This window comes from Ascidiella aspersa, chromosome 2 (assembly GCF_963924565.1).
Source record: "Ascidiella aspersa chromosome 2, kaAscAspe10.2, whole genome shotgun sequence".
NCBI classification, from domain to species: Eukaryota; Metazoa; Chordata; class Ascidiacea; order Phlebobranchia; family Ascidiidae; genus Ascidiella; species Ascidiella aspersa.
The window spans coordinates 4,070,419-4,097,389 of NC_139448.1; the positions used below are offsets into that span (position 1 = coordinate 4,070,419).

The following is a 26,971-nucleotide window of genomic DNA, read 5'->3' on the forward strand; positions in this document are numbered from 1 at the left end:
AAAGATTTTTTTTGTTATAACGTCATCTGTTTGTTTGTCCACAGTAACGAAATTATTCAAGTAGGATTAAACTTGGGGTGTCGCAAAAGAATACAAAGTGCGCATAACTTTCGTCTTGAACATCATTTTGGCTTCTTCCAGTTGTAAAAGTAACCCTGTACCATCCAGAACGCGAATCCGGTAAAATATTTTTTGCCGGTACGCCTGTAGTGACTCTACCACTGGCTATAGGTTACTTTATCTGTCAAACGATATTCCTGTTGTATTCTATCCCATTATTCTGGTGTCTGCTTATATGCTTTGTAGACCGCATTAGTCTCTCGCCTTGGCTAGCACAACCCTATCTGGTCTCCTTGCTTCCCGTTTGTTGTGGAATAAACTCAATAAGCAAACGGTACAATATGTATTCGGCAATATACTTTTAAGATGCCCTACACGCCGTAAAGGTAGAACATTTTTTCACCTGGACTTCTCATCATAGTCTTTTTTTTATTATTGTTTATTTTTCCACTTTTTAATTATTCATTTTATAAGAAACGCTTCATGATTTTGTTTTTTAGCACGATAAAAAATTCTAAAACAAATCTGTCGGACTCTGGACTTGACGGAATCGGTTATTTACTGTGATCGAAAAAACACTATAAAAAAGAAACCACAGATCTACAAAACATAGAAATTTATTAAAATGCAAACAGTGAAGATGTTATTAAATACTGTATGTTTAGGACTTTAGTTTTGACGGTAAACGCCCGACGTTCATTACATTTACTTGACACGTTAGTTTAGATGAAAACTGCAGTTTTGATAAAAGGTTTTAACTTAAGCAATAGCCGCGATCACATACACTAATTACAACCAAAATAAGGCTTCAAAACAAACAATCTTTCCGACAGGTTAATTAAGAAATAGAAGTCATATAGGTATACGGATGCCTAGTAATACCTATAGCCAGAGCGGATACCAGATACCCAGTGGTAGTACCGAAAGGTTACTCGTTCACTAATATCAGTGCCGATTCGTTTTTAATTTAAAAAGGTTTTTCAACTTTATAACTAAGTGTCTTAGCGTTGAAGCAATTTTGTTTAAAAACTCGCAAAACATTATTTTTTTTAGTTTTTTTGTTCACCATTTGCGTATTTGACTACATTAAAGACCTTATTAAGTATCGGATCGGATCAGATGTAATTTTGCTAAATTAAACACCCGTAGTCGTGGGCCAGAAAATTTTAGGTTTTTTTGAGTACTGGTACTTTAAATAAAATTCAGTTATTAATGTTGAAAATTATATGACCGAAATACATTATATATACAAGTGTCATTCGCAACCATATTACAATTTTTTGGACTACAAAAATATTCTACACAGAATTGTATAATACTTGATACAGAAAAAAATGTAAACTATCGTTATTTAACTAAAAAATACAGAGCTACTGAAATCACAATCACAGTTTTCACATAAAACTACAACAGTGACATTTGTTTGTTTTAAAACAGTGAACCACGGTAATAATTAAGTGTAGATGGGTAAACGATTAAAAAAGTAACACTTTTGATTCACAAAGCTATACAACAAAGTATTTAGAAATCAACATATTTTTTTTAGTACAATAGATGGGTTTTTAAGTTTTCATTCAAGTGAGAAACAGGCCAGTGCATCGATAAAAGAAAATTAATATATGCATAATAGATACTAGTCGGAAAATCAGTTTACCATACGATATTAGAGTTATTTTAAAGCCAATTAAATATAGATGGCTTTCATGTGTTTTTAGGTCCAAGTTAAATCGTAGTTTCTCAACTCGGTATTTTCAAAGAGTTGAATTGGATTACTGTAGATACTTTTGCTTGCGGAAATAGTTTATTTTGATAATTGAAAACATGTAAATTTCGGACTCCTCTAATTAATATCAACGCGGTGCATTTTAATTGGTTAAATTGCTCGAAAAATCATCGTAGCGTGACGCCTTCTTGTGCTTATAGTACACTATAGCGCCCACTAGTAGTGCTAGAGCGAGCACACCGCCAACAACTCCGACGGCGATCCTCCAAGTTTCTGAAGGAACTGAGTTGAAAAGACCGGTTAGAGTTATAATACTAAACGTAATGAGAAATAACAAATGTTACAGAAAATTATAATCATATAAAACAACTAAAATTTTCTGAAGAAATTGTGTTGAGAAGACAGGTTAGAGTTGTAGTACGAAATGTATGAAAACAACAAATGTTAGAGAAAAGCAGAATCGTGTAGAACGGGGGTTCTTAAACTGGGGTCCCTGGATCCCTTGGGGGTCTGTGAACTAATTTTAGGAGGTCCATGAAGGCCAAATTGAAATATTAGTTTATATTTAAGAAGAAATCAACTTTTTAAAGAAAACAGTTTAATTTAAAATAAAACGATTTTGCACTGACTGTATTTAGACTCCATTTCACTTTCACATATTTTGGACAAAAATAAACATATTTATGAAGTATTTTGTATTGTGACATCAATTTATGTCGTATAGTTTTTAAAATTTTTTTGGCTACGGTGGTTCACGCGAAGCAAAAAAAAATTTTAGGGGTCCATGGTGAAAAAATTTTAAGAACACCTGGTGCAGAACAACTAAAAGTGTTTGAAGAAACTGAGTTTAAAAGATGGTTAGAGTTGTAGTACTAATTATGAAAAGAAGAAATGCTAGGGGAAACAGTGATAGTATTAAACAACTACAAGTTGGTGTAGAAACTGAGCTGCCAAGACACTAGACAGGTTAGAGCTGCATGAATAGAATTTAGAAAGAATAGAAAAATCGTTCTTGTATAAAAACTATTTCGACTAAAATTTTGTGTGGCAATTGGCTAAACAAAAAGTTTTGTTGAGAATCGGGAATTGGGATAAAAAGGGAAGGTTAAGGTATGAAATATAGCAGGGATGGCGAACCTTTTCATTACGCGGGTCACAAACATTACCTTAATACTTACAAAATGCACAAGTCGGTCATATATTTAATTATATGCTAATGTAAAACATTAATTTAAAAAAAATGTAAAAACAAAAAAATGTAAAACACTAATTTAAAATACCTGAGTTTTCGCATCTGTCTCCTTGGAAATCAGCAGTACAACTACAAAAAAATTACATTATAATAAGAACAAACATAAAATGCAATTGAACTGTATATTGGAGTTTTTATTTACCCTTGTCTGTTCAAATGGCTTATTCCTAACAAATGTAGACTACTGACTTTTTATGACTATTGGCTTATTATAAACTAGAGCAGCCCGCATAAATGAAGCTATAAAGCAAACTGTTGTATTTACTTGTTCTTTATCAGGGACCATTTGCAAGCATACATTATATGGCACGAATAAAGTTTATCCTTCATTTCGACAAACTTTTCGCTGTTTTGTAATTAAGATTACACTAAAGTGTTTGTGTTTGCATACTTACTTGCATTGTGGATACAGGGTCAAAGTGCTGCTGCAAACGGCTCCGTTCAAGCAATAGTCAGGTTGGGTTACACAGTTTTCTGGAGAAACAAAACAGGAATGTTGGTGCCAGTTAAGTACATCAGTGTCAGTTTCATTCGGACACTTTTAAAGAAAAACTTTAATCGTAAACCAGGTAATTAAGTTTTGCTGTAAATCGTGTTTTTGGTAAGTAAACTCTTAAAGAGAGTTGTGCGACTATTTAAGGCTTTATTGTGTTGAACGTACTGATTACTGACGTTGAGTATAGCTTGGTTTATGATCCTGTGTAACTACACATGACGTCAGCAACGACAATTGTGACGTAAATAAAATACATTATTTTATTGGAACGTCCGCACAATGCTAACTTGTTTAATGTTTTTTATCTCGTTCTACTTATTCCTACTAACCTCTGTCCTTATTAAAAACATAAAATTAAGAGCATAAATACTGTTAATTTAACAAGATGATTTACCCAGGCATTGCGACTTGTCCGCGCTTTCAGTGAATCCAGTTTTACAAGTGCACACGTAACTTCCCACTGTGTTTGTGCAATTTGAGTTGGTTGGACAAATTGTGGGCGTATTTTCACATTCATTCACGTCTGAAAATAAAGTTGATCACGTTTAGTTATCGGCGCTTGGTTTTTATTTTACTTTAGATTTTTAAGTACAGCTCAATATTAAGCTGCTGTAAGCGGTAACTTAATTCAGTAAATAAGAACTCATTGTTTTATGATTAGGAAAATTTACAGAGATATAAAACCTTTTTTTTTCATTTAAAGTTCATTATATAATTTTTAGCAAAAGTTCATTATATTTTATGTATTAACAACCTATATCGTTTTTCTAGCGCAAAGTAAAACTTGGGTACACTATGCATGAATCTGTAATGTAGCTTGATAATAAATTGCAAAGCCAAAAAGGTCGAGTAGATCGAAAGAATCTTGATTAAGACGTTTCGATACGAGCTTTTATTATCTTCAGTTAATTTGACTGAATTCTATCCAAACCTCACTTATAAAAGGTGGAACGCAATAAAGTGCCCTTAATATACCCCAACCTCTCTTATACCGGTAACAAATGTTCTTTTGGTGCTCTATGAACGAATTTGTAATATAGCTTGATAAGAAATTACAAAGCCAAAAAGGTCGAGTAGATCGACATTATCTTGATTAAGAAGTTTCGATACAAGCTTGTATCATATTCAGTTAAACATTAACTGAGACCTTTTTGGCTTTGCAATACATAATTATCAAACTAAAACTTAATTAGTAGCTATCACTCATGTCATGTTACCTGTTGTCGTAATGTTGACGTCACCAGTGACGACAACTTGTTGACCGTTTACGTCAAAGGTCAGAACGCTGACTGTGAGAAGGTAGTTGGTGCCTTGCGTCATTCCAGTGACGGTGGCAGTGACGTGGCCTGCGATTGCGTCACTCTGAAGGAGTTGCACTCCAGCGACACCTAGTGCCGAGAAGGTGTAGTGTTCCGCTCTGTTGAGCACAGCCAATCGCACGTCGACCGAAGTCTCCCGGATGTTGAAGGCTGTGAAGTTCTTGAGAGTGGGATCTGGGAAATACAGACGGAGGCAAAAGTCAGAATTTTTTCGAAAAAAATCGTTAAAATTGTAAGCAATGCTTGAAACCAGGGGTGTCTCATCGCAACCTCAAAATAATTTAGGCAACTTTAGTTACATAAAGACGTTTTTTTGCTGCGCGAATCGATATCATATTCGTAAAGTGCGTTTTGTATTGAGAGTAAAACCTCACCAACCTAAACTTTTAACATAATTAACGAACTGTGTGGCGTTCTAAAAGTTACTTCTTTATGACGTCACGTTTAGATAAAACTTTATGACGTAACGATTTAAATGACATTAGTGACGTCACGTTATGGCGTAGCCTAAAACCCCTCAATTAAAAATTCTAGACCCGCACCTGCTTGCAATGGTGTGAAAAGTTTGCAAATAAACTCACGTGTTGACGCCACAATTGGGGTCGAGAACTCGGAGACCGAAACTCCGTCGGTGAGCGCCACGTGGGCTCTGACCTTCACCGCACACGTGATGTCGTCTTGAAGGTTACTGAAGGTCACACTTAGCGTGGTAGTGCTGAGCTGGTAGACTTGGACACACGAAACTAAAATAAAAACCTGTGGTTATTTAGATGCTTAAGCAAATGAGGCCAAGTCGATTTTTGATTAATGAAGTTGTTTGGGGTGTGATTTGTTATTCTGGATAGCTATTACTGTGTGATTAGTTGTGTGCAACATTGTTTTAGACAACTATTTTTTACATAAATAAAGTAAGTTTTTTTCTAAGTAAATTAATGCTAAAATTATTTTGGAAACATGATAAGCAGTTTATATTGGTTAGTAGAAGAATGACAATATTTTCTTGTGCAGTAAGTTAAGTAAAATACCTCATGTTTGACGATCCTTTACTATTATAGCTATTAAATTTAACATAAAGTCCATTGTATTGTTAAGTCATTTCACATCGAACCAACTTACGTTGTACGTCATATTGGACTGCGTCTGTGACGCTGTTGTACGTCACAGTTACGGTTGTTTGCGTCACAGTGGCAGCAACGTTTGTTGGAGCAGGAACAGTTGCCACTAAAAATAGTCAAGTTGTGCAGGCTGTTACGATTACAAGTGTTGAGCAACACATCAGAGATAATGGTGTATACCATTGTGACAAGATTTTAGATCATATAGTTGATTTAACAAAAAGATTTCATTCAAATCAGTGATTTAAAAATTATCTCCAAAAGGGAAACTTATATAAGAGATATTGGTAACGTCCAATATGCTACCTACTGTATATGGGCTTCGATATTCCTACCACGTCTAACTATAACCTCCAACCATTATGCCACAAAAGGTAATTTAATGTTTTAATGTTTTGTTTTATATAAGATGTAATCTTTAACCGCCCAAAAAACAAAAAAAGGATAATCCACGATATAATTAGTTTACATTTTTATTGTTTACTTATAAGTAAGTTAAAGTTGTCCTAGTGGCTTTCTTCATTAATAGGTGTCAGATGCTGTACCATACACAACATTTTGCTGCTTTTAAACGTGTATATAGGCAACAAACTACAACGTTTTTTCTACGTCTTACGGAAACCACTAACTATCATATTCAATATTCATGCTTCAAACTATTTTAAATTGTGAACGGTTTTGTTTCATTAAGGCCCGTTTACACTACAGCTGCACTGAGCTGAGCAAAGCGTAATTTGCATTTAAATTCTATTGTGGCGAGCGTTTCAAGCTTTGCTAAACTTAAGCCCCGTGCAGCAGCTGTAGCTAGCTTAAAAATACGCTTTGGAGCGATTTTCACGCTTTGCTAAACTCAAGCCCAGTGCAGCTATAGATACACATTAAGTTTGGAGCGATTTTTACGCCCAGCGCAGCTCACTGCAGCTGAAGTGAAAACAATTTCACGCCCAGTGCAGCTCAGTGCAGCTGTAGTGTAAACAATTTCACGCCCAGTGCAGCTCAGTGCAGCTGTAGTTTAAACGGGCCTTTATTCGTTGTACAAATAACCAACCGTGTATTGTTAAGTGTATTATAAGCAGTTCGAAATACGTTATATAAAGCAGTTTGAATGAATTTTAAATGAAGTTTCGAAAGCCAGAAAAAACAATCCCGAATATTGCAGAAGTCCGTCTTGAAAAGTAAAAAGTAACTTTATTCTTTATACTTGATATTAGGTCGTCAAGAGACGCTGTGCGAGAACCGGATCACCGCATTAGAGTAAGTGCTTGGTTGAATCTACAAACTCGTTTAACACGCCAGCTAAGAATAATCCTATAGTTTTCTTAATATATACAAAGTGCCGACTTCATTCTTACGTTTTTTGATGTTTGTGTATGGGCTGCCGGTGCTGAGGGTCAGGGCAGCACTCGACGTATCAGTAGTTCCCGTGAGTGCACCTACCGCTGATCCAATCACACTACCGCTCCTGCAGAATAAAAATAGAGTAAGAACGCAGAATCTAGTGTTGCAAACAAGTCATTTTAGAAAGACTTCTGTAGCAGTCTAGTCATTTGTAAAATAACTCATGTCCAAGTCAATTTAAAAAAAAAACAGAAAGTCAATTTCAAGTCAAATCCTTCTCATAAAAATTAAAAGCTAACACTTTTACGTGCAAAAATGGATATAAATATCAGAACACTTTGTTTCAACTCAAGTAGTTTGTCGGAAAGACTTAAGTCAAGTCAAGTCATTTTGATCAAAAGACTTACGTCAAGTCAAGTCAAGTCATTTCATTATAGTGACTCAAAGTCAGCTACGACGTCAAGCCAGCTAGGATAGGGTGAAATTAATGCTTAAAACAAACCTGAACGCCACGAAAGTGACTTGGCTGACGCCGCTTGTTCCAACTGTTATGTCACTGGCGACAGCTGTCTCGTGTTTATTCCTCAGAGCTATCGATTCCACGGAGTTGACATCGGACAACGCCGAAGTGTAAACCTCATTCGCCATCGTCACAACAAACTGGACCTCAGCAGGTGCTGTGATGAAAAAAAGCGTTTTAGTCCAACAGAACTGCTTTTAAAAACTGAGCTGAGCTTGGAACTGGCGACCCTTTGGATCTCGCTGCTTCGTCCAAGGGCTGAATTTTCATTGCACAATAAGGGTGTCACTTTAACAGCACTGCTTGAAAGACAGCAGATGCTTATAAATTTAGAATTTATCGTTGAGCCAATGGTGTGACTTTGATTGCTTTAGCAATAACTTGGACTAAGACTTGACTGGTTATTTGCTAAAAAGACTTGTTTACCAACAGAGGCCATTGGATAACAATACACAAAGGCCACAAACTTACAAAAAAAGACTAATGTTCGTCATTTCCGGGGTCACTAAACTTAAACTTCAGCTGTTTCAAACGTCACGGGGTCATTGAACTTTGTTCTCACCTGTTGTCGCCGTCATGGGGTCGTTGAACTTTGAGTTTTGAAACACGAGGTTCGAGTTTTTCAGTCCTAAAACATTCGATGATAGGCTGTATTGTGTGTTGGGACTAAGACCACAAATGGAGACATAAATCGAAGTCGTGTTGGTCGTTGTAGTTGTACCACTTGCTGAGACTGCCCGCAACTAAACAAATAAATCTTTATAAAGCGATTCTCCTGTGTGTTTTATCCTACTAAAATGTTGTTCTACTGGAATTCTAAACCTTTCCACAGTGTGTAAACAAAGATTTTAAGTTGTCTTATTTACAAAACGTAGAAACACGTTTTATGAGTCAAGGTCAGATATAAGGAAATAAACGTTTGCTGAATAGATTTCCACAGCGCGCCAATGAGTTGCTCAATGCCGAAGTTATACCATACTATTTTCTTTGCAGCAAAAAAGCTGAAAAGGGTACAAGTTTGATTAGTATGGTTTCAGATTCAGCTAAAAAAAAGCAATGACTTTTAGGTAATTTTACAGTCGAAAAACGCATAGGTTATGCTAAAATGAACACAGGGATATTCACCATTCACATTCTTATGTAAATAAATTGCTATTTAAACTAAATTATTGTAAATCAACGTAATTCTAGTTTAAATTTTGGTTTCTCGATTTGATTTTCGGTATTCATAATCTACTTTGATAAAACCAAAATGGTCAAGTTATCTAAATTCGAAAAAACAAAATCATTTTAACTTTAACTTTATTTTAAAAAGCTAAAATAAACCTAGCTGTCCGTCCGAGTCCTAAAGCAGACGCGTGTCTTACCTGATATAATCCATAGAGTGCATACGTGTCCAAAACAGCGGTGATGCAAGATTTGCTGGTGGCAAGAACCACAACGCTTGGCAGGATAGGGTTGGCTGAAAAAAAGAAAACGCAAGGTTACAATAACAAAAATTTAAAGCCTTCAATTTAGTTACAAAAAAAATGTTTTTAGGGTGTTAATTTAAGGAAATCTTTGTTTATTGTCGTTAAACTTCCGTATACATACTGTTGCACGTGGTGCCTTCCGGACATCTACACTCGTATCCTCCGTTTAGATTGTGACAAGAAGTTCCACTCGAACAAATTCCACTTTCTGTACATTCGTCGATGTCTTGGCATACCTGGAATGGCGGATGAAAACATGCTGTTACGTCGGCATGGTGGATTGACACAATTTGTATATAGCTTGTAAAATCTAGGAAACTTGAAGAGAATATAAAGAGACGACAAACGCATCTTTAAAAGATCACACTAAAACACAATTTGGTAGAAAAACAATTTCCGTTTAAGACTTCCCTATAGCATTAAAAATGTTACAATTTTTGCAATTTAGATAAGAAATGGGACAAAAGTTCTTAACAGCAACATTTTTTTCTCAAACACCACAAAATATCGGTGGTTACAGCATGTTACTTATAAGAACAATTCTTCATGAAATGCCGAAATAGCATGCAAAAAATTATGCAGCAAATATATGAATTTCACCAACAATACCAGTATGTACCCACCCCGTTAGTTTGGACGAATCCAGAAGCACATTCACAAGCGAAACTTCCCTCCATTTCAACACAAGACGCGCTCGATGAGCAATTGTTCAGCGAAGCATTCGCGCATTCCTTTATGTCGACACAAACACCGCCAACCTCCTCGAATCCAGATCTGTGTGACGTAACAATAGAAGTAGGATTACGCCAGAATACCCAATGATACTGAGTAAAATATACTTGGAGTAGTTGCTATTGTGTTTAGTTTGTCCAAATGACGTGACACCAATAAATATTCTAAATAATTTGTTTTTCAAAGTAAATGAGGCTAAACAAAGTGTGATTTACGATGGAATGCCCTGCTTATTGATCGGGCTAACATCTGCTAAGATAAAAAAAATTCGCTCTTTCGTGATGACGTAATAGTACCTCAAGTTGTTACATGATCTAAGGAAATAAGCCTTTAGTTGTTTAGAATCAGAACCATTCATAAAATTACCCGTTTATTGGTTCCTAACGGCGGCTGAATCTGAGAGAATAGCAATTGATGACCCCGACCACATATAAATACGACACATAGAGTAGGCTTGCTTTCACAGCACCCCCGACAAAACAACACAAGCTCGCGCAAATATCTTCAAAGCTCGCACTCACTTGCACACGCATTGGTAAGAGGGCGCCACGTTGCGGCAATCTTGCGTCTGTCTGTTGCAATCGTCCAAACCCTCGGCGCACTCATCCGTGTCCACGCACGCGTCTTGTGATCCAGCATCTGTAGGTCTGAGGGAAAAGTTGGGAGGGAGAATTATCGTGCTAGGACTAATGCTTTAATTAGGGATGCACTATATAACGTTGCCAAAGTGATGTAAGCATTTCAACTATTGTTTATGTTCAGCGCTGGTATTTCTACGTTGACAAATAAATTTATCAAATAATGTCACTAGGTGAAAGTTGAACACGTTTGTGCCAATTTCAATATCTTTGTCACTTTAAAAAGGGTAAAATATATTATTATAATCCTTATTTGCAATCTTTATTAGACTATTTTTTCAGAAGGTAGATTACAGATTGTAAGTATTTCGAACTGCCTACAACAAAAACACAACAAAAGTATATTTAGGTATTTAAAAGGATTTTAATTTTCCAAGTTTGGCTAAAATGTATTGAAAGCACTCAAATTAACACTAAGGTCGTTCAATTCACTTAAAGTTAGTTTGACGAAATGATTGATTCAAGTAAAATAATTTAAAAACAGACTTTAGAACATCAAGCTTTTTAGTTAAGTTATAATTACGTCTAAAATATTTTAATTTTTAAAGCTGTAGCAGCAGTCATTAGTTTTGCAACAAGTTCAACTCACTTGGAGTAGTTTGCTTTGCAGTTGCACCTTACTTGGAGTAGTTTGCTTTGCAGAGGCAACTTACTTGGAGTAGTTTGCTTTGCAGATGCAACTTACTTGGAGAAGTTTGCTTTGAAGATGCAACTTACTTGGAGTAGTTTGCTTTGCAGATGCAACTTACTAGGAGTAGTTTGCTTTGCAGATGCAACTTACTTGGAGTAGTTTGCTTTGCAGAGGCAACTTACTTGGAGTAGTTTGCTTTGCAGAGAAAACTTACTTGGAGTAGTTTGCTTTGCAGATGCAACTGAATGATCCTGGAGTGTTGAGGCAAGTCGTGGATTCAGATGAACAATTATGAGGCACTGATGATGATGAGCATTCATCGACGTCCATGCACGATGAACCGCTCATCACGAAACCATTGTTGCAATCACAACTGCGTTCATATGAATAAACGGAACCATATATGAGCAACTCCGGATCGGCAAGTAGGTTTACTGCACGGTTCTATGAAGCAGTTACTGTTGGCCAGTGTGACTTCCAAAATGCGCTGACCCCATAATGTAAATAATGTGTATTACCATTAGGTTAAACGATTAATCATTCAAAACATGTTTAGTCGTTTATAAACCACAATGTTGATAAGTTTTTTATGTGGTAAGAACAAATGGCATGGTATAAAAAATACATAAATATAAATACATTAAAACATATATTTTGTTTGTTTAGCAATACCGATTTAATGTTAACAACAATAACATACCTTCATAGTTTACCTTCCATAAACTTAATAATTACAAATCCTTTTATGTATTTTTTGTAATTTCTAAAATATATAGCAATTCTTTTCAAACACTACCTTTTGTAAAAAAAAAAGAAATCGCATTAGTAGTTACATCACGCAAAATTTGTTCTTGCAGTGATAAAAATTGAAAAACACAACCACCATTAGATTTTACAGCATAGCTATCTCCTAACATAGTAATGTTGAAAAAAGTTTATCCTATCACATACGTATAGTTTCCCGCAGTGTTTTCGCAGTGGCTGTTTGGTAAATGTGCGCAGGTGCTGCTATCGTCACACTCATTCACGTCCATGCAGTGCGTTTTGTTCATGAGAAGGTATCCTTCAGCACACGAGCATGTGAAGTTGTTGTAGAGGGTCTCGCACTCATATTCACACGGGTTCGAGGCGCACATGTCGATGTTGGTGCAATTACGTCCGTTGCCTCATGGGATTTAAAAATTGGCACAGTATTAAATCTGATGGAAAAAATGTTTTGATGCCCATTGGTTTTTACGCAAAGTAGAATTACCCAAAGCTGTTTACCCAAATACAATGGGCAAGACATTAAATTTCAGTAAAAATTAGGTAAAATTGACATTTACCAAATTTATTTACCCAATAATATAAATTTACCCGATAATTATTGGGTAAATTAGCGGGGTAAAACATTATTTAACCCAACTAAATTTGGGTTTAAACAACCTAAAAAAATCGAGTTGCCCACCAAGATACCAATTTTTTTTTGTTCTTTTTGACCCAAATTTGTTTACATTGCAGTGTGCAGGATTTATTAATAACACAAAGGCTTACATTAGAGGATTCATATCGTAATCGTATCCAAATACAATAAAAAACAAAGTGAATAAATCAGAAACAGCATCGGTGTAAGTTAAACATCATTTACAAACAATTGTAGAGGTTTTGGACTTTGAACCCCGTAAAACTCTGTCCATTCTGTGAACAGCCTGCCGGCTGAATCGATCATGCTGTCACTCTAATTTCCCGTCGCGTGTTGTATAATTCGTTCGTCGAATGGCCGATATCCTAAGTCGTGTTATGTGTCATGTTTTCTAACGAATTAGTAATTACTAGCATCAGGCCGATGAAGGCTATATAATAAATGTTTAAAATCGTTAATTTCCTACTGTTCAATTGTGGTGTCCAGATCGCGTACGTACACGGAGGTTAAGTATCGTACGTATATCGTAATTACCTGTAAGTACTGTTTGTCGTTTGTTTATTTGCAATAAATATTCTTCCATTGTGGCTGCGCCCCACACAATTCAAAAGTAACTAAGAAGGCGAACTCCTACCGCGTGAAGGTAGGAACACCAACCGCCGCAATAACAACTACAATGCCAAGATACCGTGTGCTCAGTGACCTTTGACCGTTTGACCAGAAGTAATATAATTATAAAGCAAGTCATAAAGCACTTACATCCAAATGCGCAAGATTACTAAGCTGGTTTCGTGTACCTATAACAAGTTAGTTATATGATAGTTTGTCTCGTTTAATTAACAATAAAGAAAAAATGGATTATTAGAGGATTGTGGTGACTGGTGATTATAATAAAACATAGGAAATTTAATATTTCTGCATCTTCTGCCAGTGTCACTTCTGCCAGTGAGACAAGCTGTAGCCTTATGCAAGCACTTGGTGTGCATGGTTATTTGCCGTATACTGATTGTCGTTCTGTCCAATAAACGTCTTGCTCGAGAAAGTAAAGTCATTCCTATCCTTAGCAGCTACTTTGGGGATTGTGTCCCGACCTAGTCTGCGACAGCCAGTATCGTCTTGTATTTTAAAATTTGCTATTAATTCGTGTCGTTTTGGAATTTAACTTTTGTACGAAGCGTGTGTTTTTTTGAGTAAGCAACTCTATTCAAAAAGATGTAGCCTATCAACAACAACCAAAATCCCGTAAAATATACTTATTTGAAAACTCATCTACATTAACAAAGTTTACCCGAAATGAATTTTTAAAATTATTAAAACTTGAATAAAGCACGTAATAAATCGTTTTTTTATTTACCCAAAACTTTGCATGGTGTAACTGGGTGCAACTTACACCTCTTAAGACATTGTTATTGTTTTCATCGGTTAAAAAAGAAGAGCGTTTAAATGACTGTTCTACGAATTTGTAAAAATATAATTTGTTTTGGAAAGTCCTTCTTCCTTATTTTACCTGTTGTTCCTTCCGGGCAATCCCCACATGTCTCCCCCGTGCCAGGGGCAGCTACGTCAGTGCAAGTGACGTTTGCGTAGCACGCCGAGAGCAAGCAACCGTTTCTGTCGTCAGCGCAGTCGTCACCGCTGTACGCTTCACTGCACTCGCATCCAACGATCTGAAACGAGAGGTGAGTTGAAATAAGTAACAATAGAACTACCAGTTAGATATGTTCGCTTTTTGGCCAACGATAACGGCTTACGTATCATAGTGCACCGAAAGGCTTTTAGATTGACTAACCGAATCTGTCTTTCAATGAAACGAGTAACGCAGGCTAGAAAAAAATATAGTCTATGAGGTTCTAAGTCGCATCCAACGATCTGGAAGGAAAGGTGTGTTAAATTAAGTGACAAAGTGCTTGTAGATGTTTACCAATGATTTAAGTCTGCTAGACGTCCATTTTCGGTTCTTGATTTTGTTAAAACATATATTTTAGTAAGGTTTAATCCATTTAAACACGGGAAATTGTAACACGGGAATTACACTAACATTTCTTACGAACATTTTACGAACATATTTTCGAGTTTTTTGAGTTTTTCCACAACAATATATGGTCGGAAATTATAAACAAAGCAAAATTTGTTTGGTAAAATAATTATAAAGTAATAATAAAAAAAATTCAGTGATACCCCTTCCCTTGGCGTCGTAAGCACGTGCTTGTTAAGTTTCATGTTTAAACCAGCTCTGGGCACTGGGTTTTGAGGTGAATTTGTACTGTGGCGTTTAATAGCCAAATTGTCTTCTAATTTTAATTTAGTTTGAAACAATCTTTTGCAAAGTATAAAAATGATTTAAGAGTTGAAGTTGTTTTTTCCATTCAATTATAAATCTTTCAGCTTCTCCAAGACTGAAAAAGGTTCAAAATTACAAATATATAAATTAATCCACCTGATAGTTGTCAGTTCCAATCTCGGTGTAGTTGTAAACGCAGCTTCCATCATTCTGGCAAATACAAAGTTTAACGTTGACTTGTTGAACACTAGAGGCGCCACCAGTGTCTGTTGCTATGACGACCAAGGACACGTTGGTTTCCGTGGTAACCAGGTTGCCAGAGGTAGGTAGCCACGTGACTACCCCGCTCGCTGTGAAAATAAAATAAGTTTAACCAAAATAAAAATATCAATATTAATTGTGGAATATGGAAAATGTCTACAATTTTTTACCGTTCTACAAATAAATTTAATATGAAAAACAAAACAATTCTTTATTACTCGTTGAAACAAATTACTACTTGTATTTAGTAAGAGATAAATACGTTTACAGTTTGTGTACTATTTTATTATTGATTTAAAATCAAATAGCTAAATTGCCAGTTTATATAACCAATTAAGTCGTTTCCTTAAAATAAAGCTAATAAAATAATATTACTTGGATTTATTATAACTCCAGGAATCTCATTCTCGATTTGAAGAGAGTAAGTTATAGTTTCTCCTTCCGGGTCAGTAGCGCTCACAGTAAATGTTGACGAGACGTTAATCCGGGCCAGCAGAGTACCGTCGGTGTCAATATCCACTCCAGATGGAATGGTTATGTTAGGTGGAAGGTTGGCTGAAAAACGAAAAAGGAGTAATTAATAGTTACAAACAATTATGCAGTCAAACATTTTGATTAGATGAATTGGATTAAGGTAAAACTGAATAAACTTCTGTTGTAGTTCCCTCACATAATATAATTTTCCAAATGAAACAAGTTTTTGTATATAACTATCTTACTATGTTCGGAGGCAGGTTGGCTGTAAAATATTAAAAAATTGAAATTTTTGCGTTTGCTATAACAGTTATTATGTCGTGAATAGTGTTGAGAGGGAAAAAAAATTACTTACAACTTTCCAGGTAATTGATACATTTTGACAAGCAGAGTAGGATTAGGGTTAAAAACAAAATAGAAAGCTGTGATTTCAAGTAATTCATATTAAACAGTTTTTACTTTTTTTTTAATTAGTACGCATTACCATCTCGTATCATTTATAAAAGAAAAGAATAATACTTACAATCGTTAGATACTAATGTGTGACAGAGGCGCTGGTCTAGAATCCACAAAATCGAACTTTATGGCCCACCCTCGGCCGAATATTGTACAATTTTGCGCCATTTAATTACGACGCTGGAACGGATTACTTTTCAATCCGGATTGAACCTTAATCTAATCTGCCCGCGAAAGGTGCATATAAACGGGCTTACTGACTTAAATGAAATTACGTAAAGTCATTGACGTGAGCCAATACAACACTGGAAAACTGTTATCGACTCTTAATATATTTTTTCGGCTCTTAATATTTAACCCTTTTTGCCAATTGGAAACAACATGCATGTATTTTTCGAAAAAGGTAGAATTAACTTGACGTTTAATTTTAGTAACCTCACCGTTTGAGGTGGACATTGTTGCTGAAGAAGACTCGTCTGCTTTCGTACTTTGTCCAATATCATTTCTATCCGTCGTCAATACGTCATAAAGACACGGCGTCGATAAAACGCCATCGGTTGTGCAGTTGGCTCTGACGTCTTCAAAGTGTGACGTATTCCTCTGGTCGGCCACCAAGTTCTCAAGGAAGGGGGGCATGGCAGGGTTTAGGGGGTTGTGAGCGTCGTAAGTGTCGTCACCCCCGGTGTAATTAAAGATGCTCTCTCCTGACTGAACTTGCCCTGAAGAGTGAGGAAGGAGGTTTGGATTGAATCGTTGTAATAAGGATTAAAACCATTGATACAGAAAATGTGTATTCTACTATAGTCATACTGGTCAACGAGATTAGCATTGTTTATTTTTTGTAAACTCATTTTAAACCCTTGTGTTTTCTACAGTTTGTTTTATAAGGAAGAAACACGAAGAACAAGTCACTCACAAGACAATCCGAACGGATAGAGCTTCTTTTCTGACAGAGTTCCACTGAGAATATCTGTGTTGTTCGTTGGTTGAAGATCTGACCAATCCAATACAGTTCCGTTGCGAAACTCAAAGTCGTTCTCCTTCACCCCGTCCCAGTAACCTTTAAAAGAAGTATGTAAAACATGCTGGAAATTTTGTAAAACCTTATCACACACTGTTGTTGGTTAATTTATGGCGGACAGACCTGCATTTTTGAGACTTAATACGTTGCAATTGATTATCAAGTTCACCAGTTTTATTGTTTTATTGTATTTTTATATCAGTAAAGGGATTTGGAGTTGATTTGATGTAATAATGACTTTAGTGGAAATTAACTTGAGCAACTGATGACTTGGACTTAGACTTGACTTGCTATTTTTTGAAAAGACTTAACTGGGACTTACGTTGTTTTACAAAAGATTTGGCTGACACTTCAGCTTTTTGAAATGACTTATTTGCAACACTGGTATTACTGTCAAAATTTCTTGAATCTACGGATCAATTCCGTGTTATGCTCTTTACCAGTCCTTTGGAAACATTCCGCATTGTAGCGGCCAAATGCATATACTTTGATCAGCAACAAAACATCGTATGAATAAATTTATATTGGCCTTAAAACTTGGATAACTATATTCCACGGACCTCTTCCGTGTTTTACTCCTCACCCAAGAGTCCTTTGGTTACGTTCCGCATTGTAGCGGTGTCCCCCGTGAACTGCATCGTGAGAAGGAAAGAAGCGGAAGTGACGGAGAGACTGGAACCGGAAACAAAAGTCGCCTCGTAACTTCCGTTCTTCAAGGTCAAGCTTACTTCAGCGACCGTTGTGTCATCTGAAAATTCAAGAAGAAATTGTAACTTGTTAAAAAAAATATTATTTTCAGTCAAATGCACGAATTCTGAAAAATATAAGGTCTAATCATTACGTGGCGTGTTTCAGTTTAAATTATTCTCAAACGGCTCAAAATAAAATTATATTATTTGAGCGTTTTGAACCATATGCTCATCTACACTTATTACTAGAAAGCGATTTATTTTACGGCGAAATGTCTTTCTTTTTTGAACAACCAATAATATGAAGCAAATTGATACAGTTCAACTTCAGTCAGACGATAGTGTAGAATTGTTTTTTGGAAATTGTTGTTTTATCTTTTAAGAAATTTATTTGTTCATCACTTCAACTTACTTTCCGAGAGGTTTTCCACCACGTTGCCGTTGACCTTGACGATCACACTGTCACCTTGAGGATTGGTAAAGTCAACCTCGAATTGAACCTAAAAAACGAAGTTGGAATGCAAACAACTTCAGTTAGCACAAACAATGTGAAACTTTGACGATAAGAAGATAATATTTTGTCAGACGCAAGTTGACTTTTTTAGAGTAAGTAGTTTTACGGTAGTTATCTATGTATGAAAATTAACTATCAGCTATGACAAACTCGCTACTCACCACACCGGAAGTACTCGACGAGTAATTTAAACTCGCTACTCACCACACCGGAAGTACTCGACGAGTGATCTTGCGCGGCGAAGGCGACAAATACGGTTGCGTCGGTTTCACTTCCGTCCTCTTTTGTCGCTTTCTTGGTTCGCGCTTGTAACGAGAAAACCTCGGGCGCGTACAACTGGTGGAATTCCCCTAAACCGTTAAAGGTGTAGGTCGTTCCGTCGTTGGTCGTAATGTGGGGATCCCCCATGAAGAAAGCTGCAAAAAAGCACTTACTTTTAATAATATACAAGAACAAACGACTTCAGCTCTCTCCTGTGCAAGTTTGGAAGTACTCAAAAACAAATATTATACAGCAGGTAAGGGTGATATGATTGGTTCTCAACTTGCTTTACAGTTTAACTAATAAGCTCATTTGGTAAAGCGGCTGTCCCAATATAGAACTAGCGCTCAAATACTTTTTGATGTGTAACCTTGTATATAAATCTTTAAGAGGACTAGTGGAAAAAGTCGTTGTTCCAGTAGAACAATTTTGCCGGTACCGGTATAATTTTTTTTTAAACAGACATTCATCTTATTTTATGTATTTAAACTAAGATTTCAGTTTCATGGTTTTGCACGATATCGAATGATAACCTTAGGTGTTGTGGGGTTACTTGTTTTAGATGTCCCGCTATTAGACAAGTTCTCATGAACTGACATGTAACCCTCGCATGTAGAACCAATGTGAGAAACCTATTGCGACCCCCAAGTTGGGAACCACTTCTCAAATATGACCTATCATTACATTATATTAAACTGACCGGGCCATCTCCTGATGTAACCCTCGCATGAAACTGCCGGCCTCATCTGCCTGTACAAGTTGCAATGCTCCACTGACTTGCTCTCGATGCAGCATTGTCTGCGCGGAATCAGGTCGTATTCTGTGAAGAAAATATAAAATTGTTTTAATGAAATGGTTGTTTTTTGACTCTCTCTCTGAGCCTGTGTAGCTCAGTTGATAGAGCACGGTCCCGGTATGACCAGAGGTCGTAAGTTCGAACCTCACTGCAGGCTAGTTGTTTTTCTGACCTGCTCTGTTTGCATCATTTTAACAGTACGAAATAAAACCATCTAACGTAACCGCCGTTTTTTTAACAGTCAGAAATATCGGAAGATTAAAATAATCAGTTTCGAGTGTTTCTGCAACAAACTTACCCAGAGCTAAGTTGTACTGGTTGTTAAATGTTGCGTTGTCTCGGCGATTTACCCAGCTCCACCCATTGTCACGCGTAACAATGGGTATTTGATGACGTTCCAATCGGCTCCCTGTGGGTCCCTGGAGTAGGGGTCCAAACGACCACCAGCCCCACCACCAGGAAAATGAGTTTACACCCATTCCATAGCAGCAACGGGGGCCGGTACCCAGCCGCATTTGCCGACATCGACCAATCTGGGCTGAAAGTATAATTGAGGTTTAGAAAATAACATGTTAAAAAAAACATTGATTTTTACCTTAAAAAAAGTTTGAAGAAAGACATATGAGGAGGAGGAAGCAGTAAAATAGGTTAAATAGACTTTGTTTTGGCGTTGTCTTTTATTTACTTGTCGTTACTATATTCACATCGTTCTAGCGATATTTTTACTTGTTGCTTGGTTTGATAAAAAAAAAATATTTTATCTATATTCTTTACCTGAACATATACTCAATATTTTAAAAGCTGAAAAATAAAAAAATAAAAAATGTATTGAAAATAAAACCCTGCTAGCTCATTAGAACATTTTGTCTCTTTAAAAGCGGTGGAGTTGTATTATTATTCAAGTTACTTTAAATCAATTAGAAACAACAGATTGCGCCTTCTTGTAAAATTCAATAAATCCAACAAACCTTCATCATAGGCCCACTCGTCAACGCTGGCCGACCTATAGCATCCAGGGCACCATTGATCAGAGTTTTGATACCACCACAAGAAGGAATCAACAGAATCAGTAAACCTTCTATCGATCAAGGCTTGCAGGTAAGTGCAGGGACAAGGCTCTGTGTTGTTGAGTGTGTCGAGCCAGCGGTCGGCCATTTCTCTGGCGTACCAATCAACACAAGCTTTGCGTGAAGCTTGGACGGTGCTGTTCGACAGGGTCGGTGTCACGTGGTACATGTACTGGCCATTCTCTCCGCCTAAACAACAATGTTTTAAAAGACGTAAAATAATAAAGTTATCTTGACAGATACTGAAACGCTAATACGCAGTGCATGTGTGTAGGTTACAGTTGTGTACACACATGTATATGAATTGTTCCAGTGGCATAGTTTTGCTTTTTTAAATCCTATTCAGTGTATAGTTCTGTTGGTAGAGCGACGCTCGAGGTGGTTAGAAACTCACGACAGGCTAGATTTGTTAGTTTTTTTAAAGCCTTGTTAACGCTGCGTTATGGCTGTACCAATAAGCCTAGGACATCCCAATTTTATAACAGCCAATAACCAGTGGTCTCAAACCTTTTTATTAACCGACCCCAATTTAAATAAACTGAAATCAGCATTTACATGCGATCCAGTTTGTTTTCAGATAAGTAATGCGAACTAAATAACACGAGAGAGTGATTGTGTCTGAATTATACACAAGTCCAGAGAACTGTGGCTACACATGTGTACCAAAATGAGGGTTTGGATCTAAATTTAATGAAACGCAACATTTTTTAATTTTGACATTTTTAATATACTCGTTTAAACCATGAGCGGAATGAAATCAGTAAAACTGCATAAATTGGTGAGTAATGGCGACCCCATAAATGGTTTACACATGGGGTCGCGACTCATAGGTTGGAGACCACTAATTAGATGACGGTATGACGTATGAAGGCGGTTTGTTGAATTGATTACTGTGAAGACCAGATTGTCAATGTTATATTTGTGTGGCCCCAAAATTAGTGACTGACGATTCGTGCAACGGGCTTCAGGCAAATTTCACACCTTACCATCATTTTGTGGCCTTTGGTCGGGCCGGTAATCCCCCTGGACCTCGACGTAGGTCAGCTCGGCGCCGTTGGTGTATCCGATGAGCGCAAGGTTGGCCCACCAGTACCTCCTGTTGGTGTCGTGGAGCATCGCATCTTCCTTGTAGTTGTAGATCACGTAAGTGTTGAGGTTGTCGGTCGCCACGATCGCTTGGAACGTCATGGGCTGCGAGAAATGAATTGTATTACAGGGTGGTGTAAGGTTCGAACGTTAGCTCCTTGGAATTTGTTGGCTTGGATAAACAGGTAGATTGGTGAACTATTACAAATAAACTGCATAAACGCAAAAATGAACTTTGTTTTGGGTGATAACAGCGTATTTTATATTGTGTTTAGAACCGTTTTGTATTGACCTTGAGGAATGACTTGATTTAGGTGGACTTAAGTAACGGTTTTCAAGGGACTTTACTTGGGTATTTTGGACAAATGACTTGACTTGGACTTAATAATTGAGTCTAATGACTTGTTTACAACAAGAAAGTAATTTTGAACACCGTAAATATCCTATCTTTCCAAACTCACATAATTTCTGTTGTACCACCAGTAGTACATCACACACTCGTGCCACGTGACCTTGAGCACAAACTTGGGGTCAAAGCTGTTCAGCCCGAACTTTTGACGTATGCGTTCGCTGACGTCATCAACTATCGCATTGCCCTCGTCTGTTAATGTTGTCTGTACTTTGTCGTAAACCTGGGAAAGTGAAGAATAATCTTTGTTAACGTAGTTTTACCAAAGATTAAAGCGTTCAAGCAAATTAAAATGCATCCAGGTTGTTTTTTTACTTATACGAAAAAATAAATTTCTACCTAACACAAGGATTCTTTACTAGGCCCGTAGACCCCTTAGTATGTCATAGACTAGTTTTATAGGGTCCATTAAGGTCTAATTAATATATTACTGTGTTATTTGAAAAATCTTATTAGTTTTCGAAAGAAAATATATTAGGCTAATTAAAAAGCGCTTTGGTGCCTTCTTCTTGAATGTATTTGGATTCCAATTTAACTTAACAGGTTTCTTAAGTTTACTTGTAGTATTACATCATCTCTATTTATGCTAGTCATGGTCCACGCGTATTAAAATATTTTTCCGCGAGAAGAAAGAACTCCTGACTTATCATACCAACGTAATGTTTGCAGGTATTTCTGTGTAGTTTAGTTTAAATACGCGTTACACCGTGGGTCTAACTAAAGTTAATATCTGAATAATCCGATAATTTGAGTTGAAAACCAACAAAGTTGTTTTTTAATGTTGCTATAAAAAGTATTTTGAAATGAATTACCTGGGTCTAAGAATATTTAATTAAAGCTTAATAACTTCAGGATATAATTAGTTTATTCCACAATTTTTATAGCTTTGTACAACCCACCGTGTCTGGGGAGTCGCCGTGTAGCATTTGATAAAAGAAAAATTAATAAGAAAAAAACAATATGAGCTAAAAGCTTAGCAGTAGAAGGAACAAAATCAACTACCAGTTTAAAATTTGTTTTATGTGACATTTGCTGCACTGAAGTCACCATTACGCTTGTTTTTAAATAAGAAATCAAACATATGTTATGTGTCTAGTTAATTCAAACCAAATTATTAATACTAGAAGTATTGAAATGAAACGTAAATAAGAAGCTATGTATTATGCTTTGGTGCTTCACAAAGATCTTAATATATCAATATAAGGAACAAATAAAAAAGACTTAAAACTAGATCAGAGAAGTCGTTTTCGAAGCCGAAGAAAAAACGGAAAAATAAAAAGCTGCCATAAGTTCACCTGATAGTAAACTCTTCCACTATTGAGGTGAGGATGCAGATCTTCCCAGAAAGGAGCGAAAATTGGAGTGTTGTGGCCCACAAACCCGGTTCCCCAGGGTCGGTAGAGGTACCTGACGTACCAGGAACTAGGGCCAAGCGATATGAGGCCGTTGGAAGTGACGTACATCACACTGAACGACTTGTCGCCGAAGGGAAGGCCGTATTGGTAGCTGGGAAATGAAATAATAGGGGATTTAACTTTGTTTTGTTTTCCAGGGTGCTGTTAAATTCTTCAGTTACTGCAGCTTTGCTCAAACTTTTGTTTTTTTGAAAGGTGGATTGAGTAGAATAGGTTCGATATATAAAGTGCTGTAGCAAATATCACACCTTATTTTTATTGTGCAAAGGACCTAAATTATTTGAATATTAGTATATTTTGGAGCGTAATAGCTGGGGGTCGTATAGTTAGACGTAGATTGATTTTCAAAGCTCATACAGAAAGAATTATTCATTCTAAATTTGTATTTTTAATTAAAATTTTGAAATTGTAAAGGATTGTTAGAAACATAAACAAATTGTAAACACAATTATGTTAAACCTGGCATTTACATTTATGTTGGAAGAAAGCATCATACATATAGAAACCGCTTTTGAGGGAACTGGAAGTCTTTGATCTTATATTTCGGGTTGGGGGCGAAAACACATCAAAAAAAGTATGGGCGACTTGGTATGGAAGGTTATACTTACTATATGGGAGCCGACGAGACGCCGTCACTTGGATACAACTCTGTGTCCATTTGATCTGAACCGTAAGGCAGAAGAACGATCTTGTAGCATTTCACTTTTCCGTCACCCCTTTAAAGCATTGCGTAAGTTGGTTTTTATTTTTCTAGAAAGTGCGTTCAATTATTTTAACATTCGTTTGTAGATTTCACACCGACAACTGATTTAGACTTGAAGTCCTAAAAATGATAAACTTCTGTCATATTGTGCTACGCTTCCGTGTGTATTTGTTGAATGTAAGCCAAATTAAAGTGTAAATTTAATATCGCAATCTGGCAACATCCATATATCAAGGCGTTTACTACACTGAATTGAGTAAAGTTTAATAGCATAAGAGTAACGGATGCCATTAGTTAATTTATTATTTTTCATTTTCAATCCCCACCTGTATCCTGTTTCACAGTCGCACTCGTAACTTCCTACTGTGTTGCGACAGGTTGAATTGTCTTTACACGAAAATGTCCCAGCTGTGCATTCATCCGCATCTTCAGTGCAATCTCGACCTAAAATGGAGGTTCGTTTAACAATTAATTGCAACTTGCTACAACGAGCAAGTCCAATAACTAGCTGGTGAAGGCTTAGCTTTTCTAGTTATTCTGTATTTCGATAATGAACTGCAAAGCCAAAAAGGTCGAGCAGATCGACATCATCTTGATTATTAAGACGTTTCGTATCGAAAGCTGGTATCGAAAAGAAATATTCTTTAACACCTATCGGCACCCTTGAGCTTTAGAAATGGCACACCAGGGCGCCGCGGAACCCCGATTGAGGGCCTCTGCTTTAGTGGTTGAACAATTGCTTAGTTTTGTAGTACTCTAACAAAAACTAAATGGCTGGCAAAAAAATAAGTCGTGTATACACAAGGAAACCACGAGGCACTAATGCTACAAAATGGCGTCCAAATATCTCACCTGTGTACGCGTTGGTGCACTGGCAAGAGTAATTACCGACCAAATCCTGACAAGTTCCTTGATTTTGACAGGGATAAAACCAGCACGGACTGAGGTAAAACTGACAGCGAGGTCCGTAGTAATAAGAGGGACAAGCACACGTGTACGACCAATCAGATATTGGCACGCATGTAGCTCCGTTCAGACAGGGTCCCGGTACACATAGGTTCCATTCTACCGATAAAATTTTGGGTAAATTGCAAATCATATTTGTTTGTCGATGTCAGTTAACAAAATTCTCAGAAGATAATTGTTTTAGAACTCCTAACTCCTTGCTCCCATAAATTTTAAGTTGCACTTTATTTAATAGTTTAAAGGACACATATGCAGTCATCATATTTAACGTAAAGCCATATACTTTATTTTCACCCTTTATTTACTGCATACTTTATTTACAAAGCCTTTTAGTCTGGGTGGACCCATTAAAACATTACATTTTAAACAACATTTTGTAAGGATTAATCATGCATGTCAAATTTAGCTTGAATATTTTTTATAATGACTGAAGTCAATGACAATAACTAATATTTCCCTGCCCCTCGTCCTATAAAGTCTGAAGGCAATTTACCATAATAAAACGTAAGCCATTAAGCCTATACATATACCAACAAATAAGATATATTAGGTTCTATACATATAAAATAAAGCACGTGTCTCATGTCTTTTCGAACGACTAACCTTCACACACTCCCCCAGTCATGTAGAAGCCCTGATTACAAATGCACGAGTAAGATCCGGCAAAGTTCGAACAAAAACTGTTGGTAGGGCAGGGGGACGGGCTCTGTGCGCACTCATCCGTGTCGCTGCATGTCATGTCCTGATTGGCTGGCGGAGTTTGGAGCGACGATTCAAATCCGAGTTTGCACACGCACTCCTGTGTGACGTCATTCCTGATGACGCACCACGAGTTGGTGCAAGAGAGCGTGCAAGATTTGGCTGTGACGAAACACAATAACTTGAACAAAAAAATTACATTTTTTCGTAACTTCAGCTCGGATTTACAAAAAATCATCCGGTAAATACTTTCATAAACAAAGGGCAGTTTAGGACATTGCTTTAATTTTGAAAAATAGCCCAAGCAATAATATATAATTACAAAACTAGAGTAGATTAGATGATCGACCTCGGCATCGGCTCGAATTTTTAGCTCGGTTATTCCAAAAACTAAAGAAACAAATATATTGGTTCATTTTGGGCCTGTCGATATTAAAAAGTTTATGAGCAACTATTCATTAAAAATTCAGTCCTGAAGTTAAATTGTAGTTTAAAACAATAAATTCGTTTTCTTTATTTGACTATAACAGATAATAATATAAATATTAACAAAATAAACAATCTATATTTTAAAGAAACCTGAACACCAGCCAAAATAAGGATTTATGTGTAAAGAATCTAGAAAAATGTCGGGATAGATTCGAATTTCAAAAGCAAAAATATTCAGTTTTAAAGTAATACGACAAAGCACAAATAAGTGATAGTTTTTAGAATCCATTTTTCTAATTTTAGGTGTTTTTGCCCTAAACAACATTTAACCCGATAAGAAATCCATAGCTTTTCCCGCTGAACAAACTCACTGGTGGACTGCTGAAGAGATATGGTTTTCGCGACGACACCGCTCACCGTAACCGTGATTGTGACGTCATAGGTGACGTCGGGCGTCAGACCGGTGACAAACAACCAGGGGAGAGTCCCGCAATCAGGAGTGAAAGACTGTCCCCCACCCACTATTGTTAGCGAACAACCGACTGAGGGGGGTATGACAAAGTCCGAAGCTGATACGTCAGCAACTTCCAGCAGTAAAGTGTTTTTTCCGGGGGAGGCCGTCACTAGATAAATGAAAGGTAAAAAACTACGTTTTGATTTTGTCCACATCAAATTGCATTGTATGAATTTCTGCTTAAAACTGCCAGAAGTTAGAAGTAAAAATCGAAATGTTAACATAATCGCTT

The 26,971-nt window shown here is 36.7% G+C and overlaps 1 protein-coding gene across 1 annotated transcript; it reads right to left on the minus strand.

The window, feature by feature from the left end:
- Positions 1 to 1,288: 1,288 nt before the first annotated feature.
- On the minus strand, positions 1,289 to 25,957 carry LOC146163200 (uncharacterized). Its single transcript, XM_083382981.1, has 34 exons — positions 25,701 to 25,957; positions 24,984 to 25,196; positions 24,458 to 24,575; positions 24,037 to 24,144; positions 23,309 to 23,519; positions 22,066 to 22,236; positions 21,505 to 21,709; positions 20,420 to 20,707; positions 19,750 to 19,989; positions 19,356 to 19,475; positions 18,599 to 18,810; positions 18,293 to 18,380; positions 17,775 to 17,939; positions 17,087 to 17,230; positions 16,611 to 16,889; positions 15,616 to 15,795; positions 15,136 to 15,329; positions 14,206 to 14,365; positions 12,248 to 12,461; positions 11,511 to 11,669; positions 10,549 to 10,674; positions 9,919 to 10,069; positions 9,417 to 9,531; positions 9,191 to 9,285; positions 8,386 to 8,566; positions 7,806 to 7,980; positions 7,318 to 7,427; positions 5,967 to 6,071; positions 5,432 to 5,593; positions 4,749 to 5,024; positions 3,926 to 4,054; positions 3,431 to 3,509; positions 3,064 to 3,104; positions 1,289 to 2,065 (listed from the first exon to the last, which is right to left on the minus strand). Exons 1-34 carry the CDS (start codon positions 25,834 to 25,836, stop codon positions 1,926 to 1,928), a joined length of 5,490 nt encoding a protein of 1,829 aa, XP_083239107.1. The 5' UTR covers positions 25,837 to 25,957; the 3' UTR covers positions 1,289 to 1,925.
- Between the last annotated feature and the right edge of the window lie 1,014 nt (positions 25,958 to 26,971).